Below are 17,439 nucleotides of genomic sequence, written 5' to 3'. Positions count from 1 at the left end.
AAAAAAATACAACGGTTAAAGTTTAGAGTTCCATTTTTAAATTTTATTAAAGCATAAATATCTGTTATTTATGAATTATTGTTACTATGATAAACATATCGTTAGATGTTCTTCGTCTGATTTAAATGAGTAAAATCGCAGACTAAAATACATGCACGAATGAAGCCGTACGCTTATACGAGGATTAAACCACGTTGAGGGTAGATGGAAAAAAAATCATAGCGTTCATATGATAAATTTAGTTTCATCGTTGCCTTTTGATATATTGTTCGAAAATATCGTCAATTATTTATATAGTTATAAAATTATTCGTTCTAATAAAATCTATGAATAACACGAAAAATCGTTAATGAAAAAGTTTCTTGAATTTTAACCTTATAGAAGTGATATCATTCTCTTCGTTTCGAGCCAAGCAATAGTTATATTCAAAGAGCGTTGGAAGTACCGGTCCTAAATATTTTTAATGGCTACACGCCTCTGTTCTTTTTTTTTAAAATATTCTCCTACTCGATGACCACCTTCACTAAATTACCGTTACTTGATTACCGGTTGTGACGTCACGACAGTTGACAACAATTTTGTGTTCTGTTCCGCTTTGTATTGGGTCAATATCCTTACCAACTCATATCCTTATAGAGATTTGATATTTTTACGCTCGCTTGAATTGTATTTTTTTTTTTTGTATAATTTTATAACTGACTTAACCTTTAGATCATGTTCATGACCTCGGTTTAATAAAAAAAAAATACTCGTGTATATTTGACTCGCGTTTTTTTTTTAAATTATTTTTTAAACAATTTAATAATTGCTGATCGCGTAACTATATACATATATAAAACTAATTATAATGTGAATAATTACAAGATAGTTACTGGAAATCTGATTCTGCATAATTTACAGTTACACCCTTTTTTATTATAATCTAATAGATTGCTAGGGGAATGAGAACAAAACTTTTTAAAACCAAATTCAATTTCCCACGACGCACTTGCCTCAGTCTTTCTCACAAGATTATTTCCGAAATCGAGATTATAATGTTATTCAACTTTAAAAGTACAAAAACAAGGATGTCCGGTCAGCTGATTAAACAAGCTTTATCCCAACTGTTTTGACTTTTTTATTATTTTTGGTTGATAAAAAAAAAAAAAAAGAAAACGAGGACAGTATGGGTATTCGATCTGGGTACCAGGGTATTATGGGTATGTAAGAGTCAATCCCAGGACGGCGTTCGTCGCGCCGGGTCGTCGACCCCCGAAACTGGCGCGTAGCGGTGCCCGGTCGTTACCCGCCCGTCCTTACGCCGCTCGTGACCTTATGTCCACCTGGTACTTCGACATATTATTAGTGCCGAAATTGCTTTGATTAACTTACTAAGACACTAATTATTTTATAATTAACACTCACTTGTAGATAATTTCAATGGGTGTGAAAATACTTTATGATTTAACGGGTAACAAAAGATACAAATCGTATTGTTTTAATTCATTAATTAATCAGTAACTTGTATCAATGATTCAATTTAATCTTATACTATTAATCATTCCACTAGCACCGTTATAGTTTTATCTTATAAATATTTTTATGAAAAAAAAATGTACAGTTATTTCTCTAGTTGATGATAAAAATCAACGAATACTTGAAGTATAACCGTAGAAGTGGACCATTCAAATCGGATGTTAGCACGGTGATATTGATACAACTCGTTCATTGCTCCCATCGTCCATAGACAATTCCATGAAATTGCGAAATGATCAAATTCTTATTGTAATCATGACTTGATAATAACGACTGTAATACTACTCGGTCCGTGAAAAAGGTTACCTGTCATTAAACTGTCAAAATTGACATAAATTATAACTAAACATTAGCATTTATAGGGTCCTGTTATAAACTCTTCCTGAATATTAATTGCGAATTTATCACGCAATCTATATATCCTGCTGATAAAAGTTACGTAAATACGTGTTATGAAATATCAAAATAATATTATACGCGAATGAATACTTAAGAATAAAGTTGCTTGCGTGTTGGAGCTAATTAAAAAAAACCTTTAAGCTTGTACATTTTTATTTATTTATTCGAGATACATATAGTTAAATATGTGTTTTTAATACATATATACGTACAACGATCCTAATTTATTTAAATGAGGATAGCGTCGTTCTACTATCCCCGTATTCAGTATATATATAATGTACCTATATATGTATACAGTGTATTATCTTAATGTAAAATGGCTATAGGTATAATTGACGTTCAGTTTTGTAACATAATAATTATATGTATACGTCAGAAACGTTGTGTTGTCTAATAAAAAATATTTATGATCAATTTCTCCTTGGCTTAACATTAGCATGATAACTCGTTTCAAACTTATAAAATATTCAATTCCAAATACCTTATTTTAATTATTAATGTCAAATTGTATAACAAAGCCTCTTTTATTTATTGTATACACGTTTCTATTTACATTTGGATAAAGATATTTACAATTATATATGCTAATTATTTGTTGTGTACTTTTACGAATAGTTTGCTAAGTTTACATACATTAAATCGCCTCAATTTAATAAACGCTTCATATATTATTTCAAGCAATTATTATTAAAACAAATGTCATGTATATTATTACTATAAAATTGTAAAGTTGTCTCAATCTTCAAAGGTAAGGTTAGTTTCAGCTTCGTGCAATGGGCGGCCACTTTCAAATGTAGTTAAAACTTTTGACCCACTCATGTTCACGTGAAGTCAAATAAAAGCTTGTAAAATCGCATAGCAATGCATTTCGAAATACGTGTTATAAAGTTCGCTTCAGCAAACCAACAGCTAGCACGTTGATTTTATAGTCTGTGGCAAACATAGACTATATTTTCTCTATGATACCCGGTATTACATATATTTTTGTTGTGAAAGATTTTAGTGCTTGCCTTGTTGCTGTTGATGACAATTAAAATTCAATAATAGTATTAAAACTTACAGTGTATTATAAAACTACTCCTAATACAGTAAAATTTTCTGTTATGATTGTTGATTTTACAAATGCGGTTAGGCTTGTTTTTAGGGTTGCTAATAAGGTGTTAGCATAAAGAAGTAGCATATGTCCTTTTTGGAATTCAGCCATGCTTTATACCAAATGTTATCAAATTGTTTAGCCGCGAAAGAGCAAAGTACACAAAGATTAAATTTCACATTTATAATATTACAATTGATAAATAAATAGCCAAATTAGGCAGATACATTTTTATCTCTATTTTTAACCACAGAACTTGCAGATTGATGTACTTTCACTATTGACGGATTTATTCTTTCATATCCTAGGGGGCGTTTAGCGATGACATTAATGGACCACCCGCATGATAAGGTCTCAAAACATAATGAACCCGATTGTTCAGATTCTGTGGAAGTTGTGTAATTTTTTTTTTGAGGTAATCGTTATATTATTAAGATTACAATTTACTGACTGAACTCGTTGGTCTAATGGCTAAACTTAAGGTCCTCAAGTTCTAAGTTCACATCCCATGTCGAACCGGCAAAAAGTTATTGCAAATATAATGTAAGTATACACAGTAAATGGTACTTGATATTGTGATTGAAATTGAAATTATTGACCTAAAATAAATAAATGGTAAATATTGATATGCTGAAAACAGATTTATGTAGTGTAACATTTCGAAATCCAAAAGGAATTATACAATATATATTTTTTTCTATCAATAAAATTAAATATTGTAAAACCTTCTTCGAAACGCATCTGCTTCTGACATCTTTTATGTATATTTATGAGTACATAGGATTAATAGTTAAACCTGTATCCTAATTGTTTATTAGTTTCATTATGCAATGAGATTGTTATCTTTTAAAATAACTTAATTTCCCTACAAATCTTATGTACAAGTTATCTAAGTCTTTATAAAGTAAAAATAATTCTAACGTATCGATGTAGGGTTGAAAATTGCTTAATTTGAAACTGTTCTATACATTTACTCATATTAATGTAGTGTTAACGGTTCTACATAAGTTATAGAAATATTATCATTGAAAAATTACGTCTATTAAACTAATATTGCGTTCTAAAGAACTAAGTGTGGACTGACAAAGCTTTACTATACATATACTAGTATAGATTTTGAATAGATTATCTACTGATAACATCGTAATAAATATAACACAATCCTCAGTGAAGTCAAGTTGTGAGATAAGTTTTAAACTCTTTAAGTATCGAGGATTCGTCTGCCCCAGAATTGCGACTTATGGCACGTTTTTATTATTAAAAACTAAAAATATATCAAGTATAAGATCTTCTTAGATTTTTACGTATGCATGAATGAATACTTATTTTAGCATTTCAATGTAATGTAATGAATAACTTGGGTTTCATTGAAGATAAAAAAAAAAACATGCCCTCTACCTAACACAAGTGAGGTAAACAACCCTAAGGAGAACATCTGCCCTTTGTGGAAAAAAGCGCGCCACCTGGCCCATAGCCGGCAGTTTTGTGATATACAGTGTTCGTTTGTGCTTTGAATATTGTATGGTTACTACGGGATATTACGAATCATAAATAACTACTAGCAGTCTAGAATGCAAATCGGCGTAAAGGAATAGGATTCTTGAATGCAATTGTATAATATTGAAAATTATTAATGTGACTTACTGTACTAATGACAATAGTTAGGTTACTTTGGTTACTTGTAAATATAAACTTATGTAAACTTATTATAATTAATAAGGTTGAATGTAATAATATACCAATAATATACCATGTTTAATAATATACCATGTTTATCCTTTCTATTGTTACAAATTATACTAAATTGAATGCCGAATGACGAAATAAGTGTGCAAGTATGTACACATAGTTGAACTTCTATTCTATTTTAAAATTCCATTGGTCTACAATCTGAGTGAGATCAGAGGCAAGACTGCCTTATTAACATCGAGGTACTAACATTATTTTTTTGACGAAAATAGCTAATAACTGTTATTGACCTTCGATTACAACTCAGGATGTCATAGTCTGACATACAAGCTAGACAAACGAGGGAGTTCCAATGCATAATTTGCATATATATAACATATAGTTTAAAAATAGTGTTATCATGTATTTGTTTCTAACAAGTTTTATGCCACGCTCACCGAACAGTACAGTCGATTCCGAATATATTATCCTTCCAAGAATTATATACATTAGCGATGTAGTCAGTGGGGACTATTAAAATTAAGTGGCTTATGTATATTGCCAACTGTAATTGTGTTTAGAAGTGTCACGTGAGGGGTCGAGACTTTTTGATTGAATTTTTGATACGAAATTAATACTAATCTCTCATTTCGTTTAGTTGGATTAATATGTTTTGATACTGTAAATAATATGCAATGTGCATTGTGCAACATTGCAAACACGGGGTGTTTTATTATGCTAATACAGTAATACAGGATTCTTAATAAAACTATAACAAATGATTTATATACACGCACAACCCATAATAGTTCTTGTTTATATGACTTATAGAAGTAACAGTATTTGTTTGTGCTATTTGCATTTTTATATAAAACAAGTAACTTGTTCCGACTTCATTGCAGCGCCATCTATTGGCCATAATTCAAACTATTCAACACAAAAAAACATCGAAATGACCGCATTTATTAGTTGTTAATTTACATACCCACATATAGAAGATTTATAGATATACTTAAGATTTATAATATGAATGTAAATAAGAAAGTTAATAGTTTACATCGACGGTAAAGAACGTTATGTAAGTATGTTTTTTTTTAAATCACATCTTAACAAATTAAGGGTAATCCCCTTGATTTGTTAAAAAGATTTTGTGCGTTCCCATATAATTGATGACTCTAACCTTACATGGGTTAGAGTTATCAATTGCGAAAGGTCACGTTTAAGTGTGACTATTAAATGTGGCAAGGTCGGGAAAAAAAATTTCACGAGACAGCTTTAGAATATTTTCATTATCTCAGCTCGAGCCTATGACCCAAAGGTCAAGGACGTCAAGGCTAAACGCTAGGGTTCGAAGGGTCGTAACTCTGAAATACGAATGTTGAACTCTTTAGTTCAACACTCTTAGGGCCGAGTAAGAGTAACTTGTTACGTAACCGGGTAAGCGTATGAACTTATAAGTTTATGAATCTCAGAAGATTAAGAAAAAAAAAAAACAATTCGAGGGGAATTTACGAATAAAATAGATGAGAGAAGAATAACGAAGTCTTGTTAAGTATTATGCCTCGTGAGAGGTCTATGTCCAATGGTGATCAGCTGATGATGATGGACATTAAAACTTCCATATAAAATTGTTTATATAGTGTAAATTATTATATAATATTTGAAGTCTTTTAGATCATATCATAAGAAAAATTAACAGTTCCCTATTCTTTGCCTTACAAATCCACCCTTCTTTAGATCATCGGTCCACGTGGCAGTAGCGACCTTGACTTAGGTCGACAAAATAACTGATCTGGTAAGATGAACAGAATAGGAAAACTAGGAGTCCAATTAAATGGAATAAGCTTAGCGAATGTTGTTGACAAATGTGAGAGTTTTATCAACGAATCGACGCATACATTTGACACAGTATTATATATGTATTATTGATTGTTATGTAATTTTGAAGAGTTATAAATAGCCATACCGACCTTATTAATATTCAGACAGACAGTTTTCACTCACGTTTTGAACGGACCGATTTCTATCTATGCACTAAGGTTATAGAATATAGATATAGATGGATATAGATGGTTGCTTTGATATTTCATATCACTGCATGTTATAAAACAAAGTCTCCGACCGCGTTTGTCTGTCTGTATGTTCGAAATAAACTCATCACTAATAAGGATTATTATTATTGGGATTCATAAGCAAGATTAAGGTATATGTATTATGGTGTTTGTGTATATAACTTGAAATAGAAGGACAATTGTTAAACAAATCGGGAAATCGGGCATAGGACGGGTGGGTCGTTAGTCATGAGACAAAAATTAATTCAACCCCTAACATTCAGAACAGATGATTACTCTAATTTAAACCAAAATTATTGTAATGAGTATTCAAAATAAGTATTTCTAAGAAATTAAAAGCAATGATTTTATTTTTAAAGTCTGAGCATAGAAGTCATCACACTCTCGTTTTCATCTCAAGTTGAACGAATATACAAAGGCCCGGTTCAATACTCGCTTCCATTGCAAAACTCGGCTGTGTTAATCAATGTTTGAGCTACGTTTCGTTCAAACACTCTAGTCGTCTGACTTGTTACGAGACGATCTTTTTGTTGGACATTTAATTCTTAAAGAGTTTTTACTTTTTTCTGATTGGTTACTTTATTATATTTCGGATTTGTAATTGGTTGAATGCGTTATTTGAAATCGTGAAAGAAAATCAAAAATCAAAATATTATTTAAATTAATTAATTAATTTTAATTATTGTATTACTTACTGTACTTTACTTTTACTTACTGTACTTTTTTTTAATGTTGAAAAAGAGTAACTACTGAGTTTCTTGCCGGTTCTTCTCGGTAGAATCTACTTTCCGAACTGGTGGTAGCTTCACTTAATTGTTATATGACGATTCAAAAGTGCTTGAAAAAGCCCGCTTGAATAAAGTATATTTTGATTTTTGATTTTGAATTAATATATCCTGCCTGGTAGTCAACAGGTATTAATTCCACGCTTTTTTATCATCTACAAAATCTTGTATCGAATAATACGCCTTTTTTACCAATGTATTTTTTATAAATGATTTGAATTTACGAGACGGCAAAGATAAAAATGTCTGCGGATTTTTATTATTATAGAACGGTTAGAGGGTCAATTAGTATATAATTTTCCATTTGAAATATACTCAGTAAATATTTGCTCGAGGAAAACGTTTTGCTGACCCGAGGAAGAGACAGGATATATTTTTTTTAAATATAATTGAATAAGCCTTGTCGAAAGTGTGACATTCGAGAGAGGACACGAGTTCACGGTCGTTCGTGAATATGACCTTATGAATATTGAGTTTACGTAAGTTACTCATTATTTTTGGGTTTAATGATATAAGTAGGAGGGCTCAAGTATGAGCTATATTATTACCGTCTATAGATAAGGCCCTGAAGAAACACTAACCATTCCTTACATCGCCAATGCGCCACCAACTTTAGGAACTAAGATGTTATGTCCCTGTAACCTGTAGTTAGTTACACCTTTAAACTGAAACACAACTATTGTATACCTATTTAGTATTAAGGATGTTAAAATAGTTGAGAATATTTTTATATTAGTTTAAAGATGAAGAAAAGAATGTAAGTATTGATATATATGTATATTTGTGTGTGGTATGTCCAACGGTAACACAGGAGTTAAACATCTTTGTATACATTTACTGAAGCAGTGACTACGTAGCTTTGATATGTTAATGTATTTAAAGTGGCCTTGAGAGGTGCATTGTTACCTACTCGCATATTTTATTTTCCCTGTGACAAAATAATGTTGCTATATTTAAAATTATTTTCTTTAATACTTTATACTAAAAATCATTTTGTAATAAATTGTTTAGTAATTATACATAATACCTTTTTACACTGTCAATGTAATAATACATGTATTTTTATACTGGGTCATTGGACTCTTCCAAACGTAAAAAAAATAAAGATTATTCTTCAATTAATTTTCTTCGATTTTTAAATCATTTGTCAGTTACATTTTATGAAAAACGGTTTTAGTAAATATTTCGAAGCAAACTGACTGACAGTTTAACAAATATTTTAATATATACATATGTACACATTAGCGTGTGTGTACTTATTAAAACTAGAATTTGTGTATATATTGACATTTTTTTAAGAAATATTCTCTATATAATAAGCTCGGTTTTCAACAATGAAACCACTACCTATTGTTTCGATGTGTCAACGACCCGAAAACGATCTATTAACATTTTATCAGTTTTTTCTATATATATATATATATATATATATATATATATATGTTCTGTATATATGTATACGTATATGTCACGTCACGTGTCATGATTGTATTGAAATAAGTCATTGATGAAATAAATATTGCAATGTGTTTTTTATCTGTAAAGTTTGTAAATCGAATGATTTTGATCAATTGTATACAAATTCTTTGAATTAGATACAACTTTTTCATGTAATATGTAAGGCGTGTAGACATTGTACGCAATTCTCATAGTAAATCTTAAATCCGTATGTTGACTTATAGTTACTGAGTTAGTTAGTACTCATTTTTACTGACCCGATCCGGAGTTTGTTCAGAATCTAAAATACACTTTATTTAAGTAGGCTTTTACACGCAATTTTGAATCTTCATTTAACAAAATATATAAAGTGAAGCTACCACTGGTTCTTAATGCAGATGCTACCGAGTAGAACCGACAAGAAATGCAGTAGTTACCCTTTTTGACATTTAAAAAATACAAACTACAAAGTAATGTTTGTTAAACACGTATCCAAATATTATACATGTATGTTATATGTCCTCCACGCTTTTTTATCGTCTATATAATCTTGTATTGAATAATATGTCTTCTTTACGAAAGCATTTTTACAATTGATTTGAATTTATAAAACGGCAAAGTTAAACTCAGTGCTTTGGTATCTGCGACTTTAAATGAGACCAACGACCAACGCAGTTGTACGAATCTATACCTAATTATATAGATACTCTTTCACAAATATATTTCTGAATCGAAATTAATGTAACCTGTGCTTGATGACTAATTCCTTAAACGCTGTCGAAGGATGACAACTAGTAAATTATAAATGCAAAAGCGGATTTTTGCATTTCATTGTTGAGACCGACACACACACACACAACTCATTCAGACGTGGGTATACAATTGATGTTTGATAAATAATATATTAAAGCGAATTGGCGAAGCTTCCAATAATATACCTATATACATTTAACTAGCGACCCGACCGGCTTCGCACGTGTGTAATGCTAATACTAAATATAGTAGAGAATTACTGTATTATCAGTGTTTACTATATTGTCCACGTATTATATACAACCTTGTTCTCGAATCAATATATCTATTAAAAAACCCGCATCAAAATCCGTTGCGTAATTTTTAAGATCTAATCATACATAGGGATAGACAGGCGTAAGCGACTTTGTTTTGTACTATATAATGATTATACTAGATGTATGTATATATATATGTGATGTTTTCAGTTAATTCGCAAAAATGTTCGTATATATATAACAGTTGTATTTGTTTTTACGGTCGTTGTGGATCGTAAATACGATAGGTATAGATGACTTTACCCCGAGTTCAATAAACTCGTCTTGTAATCAACATAATACGTGAAACGAAATGATTACTAATGCGACTTTGTACTTTAATTCTAGTAAATAATCGTAAGTACTAAGTAATGAATTACACGGCGTTGTTTTTTATGATTTAGATTTCGTGGTCATAGAAAAGAGAATGAGGAAGTATTAATTCTTAAATAATAATAACAGGCTGGGCTCTAACCCACGCATTAATGTTTTTTTTTAAATATTTTTCTCTCGTCTGCATTTGTATTAGACCTCTGTGATCGAGTAGTGTGTACACCGGTTTTCATGGGTACGCCACTCCGTCGTCGCAGGTTTGATTCCTGGGCGAGTCGATGTAGAATAAGTTCATTACATTTCTATGTTGTCTTGGGTTTGTGATGTTGTCGAATATTTATTTATTTACACTTTTTAGAGTTATTTATTACAATTAAAACATTAGCAGTAATTATCTGTAAAACTTGTAGTGTCACATGCGTCAAATATCTGAAACTGATTTCCGGTAACACAGTGGTTTAATGTGTTTAATTTAATTGTATCTCAAGCCCGTTTGGATAGGTACTACCAACATGTAAAATAAATCGCCAAGCAGTAGTTCTTAGTATTGTTTTGTTTCGGTGTAAAGTGTGAGCCACTGTAACTACAGGCACAGGAGACATAACGTATAGGATAGTAATATGTCATATAAAATGTTTTAAAATATTAGAGTGCTTCATTAACTCATTTGAGTCTACATTAGCTCATCTCAATAAGATTACTTTATTCGTATAACATACTGCTAAATGTCGAATGTACTCTATGTATCTTTAGCGTAACATTTATTTTAAACATTAAAGAGAATGCGTAATTAAAGAATATCTTTGTTAAAATATATCTTTCATATTGTCTCGGACGAAGAAAATGTGTGAAAAACAAAATATCCGCGCAATTCTCGAAAGATGAGTTATTCTGGATCGCACTGTGACCTTCGTCCGTCTTTCTCTGAACTGGTGGTAATGAGGTAATTTGCAAATGGCAATTGTGATGCGACGTCTAATTTATACTTAATATTATAAATGTAAAAGTAACTCTGTCTGTCTGTTGCTTTTTCACGACCAGACCAATGAAGCGAATTTGATGACATTTGTTGTGAAGCAAATTTTAACTCCAAGGAGAGACAGGCTACTCTTTTGCCTAACACATTAAAAAACCAAACCATTAAAACGCAAACGAAGCTACGGGCGATAACTAGTAATGCTATATCGGCTGCTTAACTTTTGTTTATTTAATTGTTCTATATCGTTACTAATACTATAAATGCAAATATAATAGATCTATACTCTATCTGATACCTCTCTGCGATTAAACCGCTGATCTGATTTACATGAAGTTTGTTATAGGGATAGTTTCTGTCCTGGGATAGGAGATATGCTATTTTTTATCGAGGAAATCGTCCCTAAAGTACGTGAAAGTAGGAGTGGATTGTATGGGGAGGTAAAATGGGGGTATTAAGGTTTGCGTGTTATAAAATTTAAAAACTTCGCGCAGACAAAGTAGCTGGTTGATTACTCATATAAGCCGATATGGCGCAGTACGATGTCTGTCTCGCACGTGGTTCTCTACTAAGGATTGCGATTTAAACAGAGGGCTTAATTTTAGTTTATAACTAGCTTTTGCCCGCGACTTCGTTCGCGTGGACTTCAGGTTCGTCCCGTCTAGTCTAGTAATCGCTTAAAATCGCTTCGTAAATAAGTCATTATTTCTCGTACAAAGTAAAGGATAAAAAATGGTTATTCTGGGTTATTCCTAAGAGATAAACATATACCATCACGGACTTTTTTGTAGACCTTTTTAAGTTGTACAATACTGTAGTACATTGTTTTGATCTATCTTGTAGGATTCAGTCAGCGTTTGCAATGTAAGCGCAAAAAATGTTTTTTTTTTTTTACGACCTCACATTAGCAACCTCAAAAATTGTAGCCTATGTTTTATTCTGATGTATAAGCTATATTGTGGTAAAGTTTCATTCAAATCCATTCAGTAGTTTTTACGTGAAAGAGTAACAAACATCCATACATACAAACTTTCGCCTTTATAATAGTAGTAGGATTCACATCGTACTCGACGATGCAACAAAAACATCGCGAAGATACTTACGTATCGTTTGAGATTCCGCCAAATTTAGATATCCATGAAGTCGTACAATAGCAGACGGAATATGTTCCAATATATCTCCTCAACGCGACTGAAGGTCTTTGCCCAGCTGTGCGCTTAATAACCTGACACAATTAATTAGAGTATATTTAATTAAAATACTATTATTATTTTATTCATGTTTTTATTTAAACATCGAAATTAATCGTCATTTTAAAAACTAAAATAACCTCTCTCTATACCGAATTTAATCAAAATCGGTTTAGCTGTAACTCTTGAAGATGTACTTACTTTTACATCTATTAAATTAGTATAGATAATATGTCATTTGTACATATAAGAGAGTGCTTGTGAAGCCTACTGTAGTAATGTTTATTTTGACTTTGGTTTCACACGCCTTAATTAAGTAAGTATGTATGTAAACAAATCTAGCAAATCCATTTTAACCTTCCTATACAACAATATTGTTGTATTTGTAATTTAATATATATTGGATATAAATGTAATTTTAATGATATTTATTTGGTATTATTAGTTATATGGTGAATTATCAACCCTTGAGATGGTTTCAAGGTTTCTTCACCACGCTGTTTCCATGGATGTTGGATACTCATTTAAGGTTGACTCTCATCCCTTATATGCAGGTTTCCTCACAATGCTTTCCATTTTTGTCAAGCACGATTTACAGTTGTACTTGAACCCGCAATAATAACTTTACATACACGTGTTTGTACCATTGGACAATCCAGACCTATAACGATAATATAAGTCTACTAGTAATACCCTAGAGTTTGAAATATACTAAGTTCTGATATAAATCGCGTGTTAATCTGTAATATATTATATTATGATCTACAAATAAATTATTGTAGTACTGTGTTCGTATATACAAACAGCTTGTATGAAATCTACCGCCTAGCTACTTCGCGTTATCGTGTTAAATGCCCTTCACGGGTAAATAAGCAAGTGTAGTCTCTAAGCTGCTAGTAGACTTATTGTTATTTTATTAGTATCGCGGAAATGAAATACTTTATATTCCAAAGGAAAAGAACACAGATAACGAACATACGAAGTATCCTAATTACTCGTTAGCAAATACAATTTAAAAAACAAATGCTTCACTTATATTATAATAATTATTCACGTTATAATCGCAGAACACTCTGGGCCTTATATTAAATATATATGTATTTTTTTACATTATTTAGAACTATGTTATTTGTATAAAAATATGTAGGTACCCTTTATATCATAGTATGTTTAAAGGGGATTTTATTTTTGTCAATTCGGAATTTGATTTGGATTGTGTATGTCATTTGTACTATATTTTTAAGTTAGCAATGAAGTCCTTCTTTCAAAAATATAAACCATTCACCTTGATTACATCAAGTAATATGTTATGACTCTCATTCAATTGGGTAGTTATCCTACTCATCATTCATTCATCAGCAATACTTAGTATTGTTGTGTTCCAGTTTCAGGGTGAGTGAGCCAGTGTGACTTCAGAGCATAAATCATAATATATCTGTTCCCAAGATTGGTGGCGTGTTGGCGATGTAATGAATTGTTAAAATATCTCACGGTGCCAATGTCAATAGCACATTGGTGACCAATTACGATCAGGTGTCCCATTTCCAAGTCCAGCTACCGAGTAATTTAAAAAAAAAAATCCGCTTAATAACTATCGAGTCCAATACGAATCGTTTGAAGTAAGCTCGCCTACATACGAGGTGAAAATATTTTTGGCATTTTTATTTTCTGGATGTAGTTCAACGACCGGCCTAGGATGCATTCACCAGCTAGGTCGAACGGCGAACCGTTCGTGTTCTGTTATTGACGTTCAAGATCAATGTACCTGAAATATTTATCACGGTCTCGTTTTTTTTTTGTTTTCGATTTAAGTCTTATGCATAAAAATAAAAATTATTACATACGTAAATTATTACAAATCACCTTACAACATTTGACAAAGATGTATTTAAAAATGTGATGGCTACGTAAAATCACAAGTGTTGACTAGTTGTATAATGTTACGCAAAACACTCATCGCTTTCGCATACACGAGCTTCAAATATGTACACAAAAACATTTCTTAATTTGTGAATATTTTTAAAAATGCATAATGATTGTCAAGTTTCATATTTTTATCATTTGAATGTAATGGTGAAAGGTACCACGTGGTGTCCATTGTCGTAAACATTTAAAAGGTACCACGTGGTTTCCACCGTTTAATACTGATACATTCGTACGTACTGTTGTAAGCTATTATGACAGTAGTATTTTTCATATGTTTGATACTCAATGTTGTAAAAATGGGGCATAACATTTGAGTTCCCAAGGTTGGTAGCGCATGGGCGATGTAAGGAGTTGGAGTTGCTTTATATTTTTTACTGCACTCTAGTCTATGGACGATGGTAATTAATTACCGGCTAATTAAAAAATCTTTACCGGCTCTATACAATTAAGCAGATTTTGATTAAATTTGGAGCAGAGCAAGCTTCAAGGGAAAGACATTTTCTACCTAATAACTCCCCTCTTAACTAGTAACATAAAATATAATGAGTTAGTATCCAATGAACAAAAGTTTAAAATTAGCAAGTAACACCAAATGCTTTACTAAATAATGAGGTATTCGAAAGTTTTAACTCCAGGTAGACAGTCTGTCCATCTCAAAAAAAAACAATTGTCACCTAACCGGTGCCGGTTCCAACCGGACGTATCCGGTTACTTGTTGTAACAGCTGCTCAATGATTCACTAATTACTAGTTAGCGTCTCGTTTTCTCAAAACTCGTTCGTTTTAAGTGTCCCTGTGATAATTTGGTTGTTTACTAATTTGCTAATTCGACATTATTAATGCTCATTACTGTCCATCTTGCCTATATATTAAAATTACATGTATTTAGAAAAACAGGAGTACACATCACAAAGAGAGTAACTATGCTAAATTTCAAGTCGATCCAACCCATAGTTTCAAGTGATATTTATAAAAACATCCAAATAGCAGCACATTTTTCATAATTTTCCTCTCCATTGGAACCTTCTATACTATAAAGTAAATTTATATTAGAAAGCCGAAAGTATAGATAAATGAAATCGATGAAGTCGTTAGTAGTATAGAATATAAAACTAAATGTCCAGATGTTCTTCATTAGATTTGTAAGCTAATCTTCTATGGTCGACTGCTGAAGCCATATTGAAAGCGTGTCGTACATTTATAAACTGTTGTGTATACGTTGCATCATAAAGGGTAACCGAGCAACAGTAAACAGTTAAATCTCAGGGTTGCTTTAATCTGACGCTGTCGGCCATGTAGACAATGCCAATGTCTACTTATTTATAAGTTTACGTTCAGAAATCAGAAAGGTGGACTTAATTTCCTTGAATGACGAAAATTGTATCCAAAAATATATGTCCTAAACAAAGAGCTAGTAGGTTTGGCAAACATTACAAATCACAAAAGATGATAAACTAAATATATATGTACATATATCTGATTTATATTTGCAACAAAGGATATGCCTCAGGCAAGCCTACGTCAGTGGTAATTTCCCATTTGTCCAAAATTACTAGCGAAATTTGCTAATCTTCTAATTTATGTTTTCCTTTGTTCCAGCTTACGGCAAAGTGTTTCTAGTTAGAAAAAGATGTGGCGTCGACGAAGGGAAGCTGTACGCTATGAAGGTGCTCAAGAAGGCTTCGATTGTACAGAAACTAAAGACTGCGGAACACACACGGACAGAGAGACAGGTGGGTTATTTAAATTCATCATTATTCCTCATTATCCGGAAAAATGGTCGAAGTACATTTTTCTCTCCTATTTATCTCTATGTCTAGAAATATCCTGTTACGACCTTCTTGTATACGTCATTTATTTAACCATTCATTCTCTATTTGGTCTTGCTGACTATTCTTTCAATACTACATATGTACCAATATACCCTTCGTTTTTTTTTTTAATTAGTAATGGCATGTCTTAATTCTAATTTACATAAAGTAATTAACATGAAGTTCTTAAATATGTACAAATATGAATTAAAAATTACCTTATGAATCTCGACCGCGTGGAATGGTGACAAGAATGCTAGCAGCGTTTCCCCGTTGAATCGCAATTCCGTTCCTCTGGACAAAAAACGATCCAGCCCCCTGTCACCAGTGAAAGCAATAAGGCGAGGTGTTATACTTTTAATGAAGCTTTTTGCATTACTACTCCCAAGTACAAAATGCTTAGACAGCAGATGGGACAAAAAAGTGATTTGAAATAAGACACGAATATTTGGGTCATATTTTTGCATCAGATTTTTTCTTCATTTTTTTTATAAAATTATATAATATGCCATGTTTTTTTTTCTGTATATAAAGTATTTATTTTGTTTGACATGAAAATGAATGACACTTGTACTAATGTAGATAGATTTACATTCAATTTAACAATCTTATTAGGCCTTGTGTTGTTAAATTTAAAATGATCATCTACAGCCAGCACCCTATCAAATTAAGACAAAATGATGGATCTTACAATATCTTAAGACAGGAACTATGGGACATCTAATATCTCTTCAATCTACAACTCCAATTCCGAATTTAATGACACATTTTTTATCAAAATTGAACCACAAAATCATTAAAATAATTAAATGAAGAATACTTATCATTCCTTTATTTTCTCTTGTTTTATTGTGTCGCATTGTTTTTCAACCTCTAAAGTACAAATCGGTTATTTTCATCGCCAGGTCCTAGAAGCTGTGAGGGTGTGTCCGTTCCTCGTGACACTTCACTACGCCTTTCAAACCGATGCCAAGTTACATCTCATTCTGGGTGAGTAATCATTGTTTTACATTAATTTTTGTTGATCAATTTGTCGATTGGCTTTGTTGTTTAAATGTATTATAGCTTTGTTCGATAGTTCTAGCTCGTTGTTTAAACGCATACATTTTTCAGTAAATTGAAGATCTAAAACGTCAAATCCATCTGATGCCCATGGAATTAAATATCTAACTTATTATAAGAA

The 17,439-nt window shown here is 31.6% G+C and overlaps 1 protein-coding gene across 2 annotated transcripts in view; it reads left to right on the top strand.

Annotated features, from left to right (window-relative positions):
- The window catches only part of LOC124540716 (ribosomal protein S6 kinase alpha-5-like), a 128,616-nt gene that overhangs the window by 41,121 nt on the left and 70,056 nt on the right, over window positions 1-17,439 (top strand). For both annotated transcript variants that reach the window (XM_047118396.1, XM_047118397.1), the window contains exons 3-4: window positions 16,045-16,178; window positions 17,162-17,246. In XM_047118396.1, coding sequence (XP_046974352.1) covers window positions 16,045-16,178; window positions 17,162-17,246 — 219 coding nt within the window. The remainder of the gene's footprint in view (window positions 1-16,044; window positions 16,179-17,161; window positions 17,247-17,439) is intronic.

Source organism: Vanessa cardui, chromosome 26, assembly GCF_905220365.1.
Source record: "Vanessa cardui chromosome 26, ilVanCard2.1, whole genome shotgun sequence".
NCBI classification, from domain to species: domain Eukaryota; kingdom Metazoa; phylum Arthropoda; class Insecta; order Lepidoptera; family Nymphalidae; genus Vanessa; species Vanessa cardui.
This window is presented reverse-complemented; position numbering and strand designations above follow the sequence as displayed.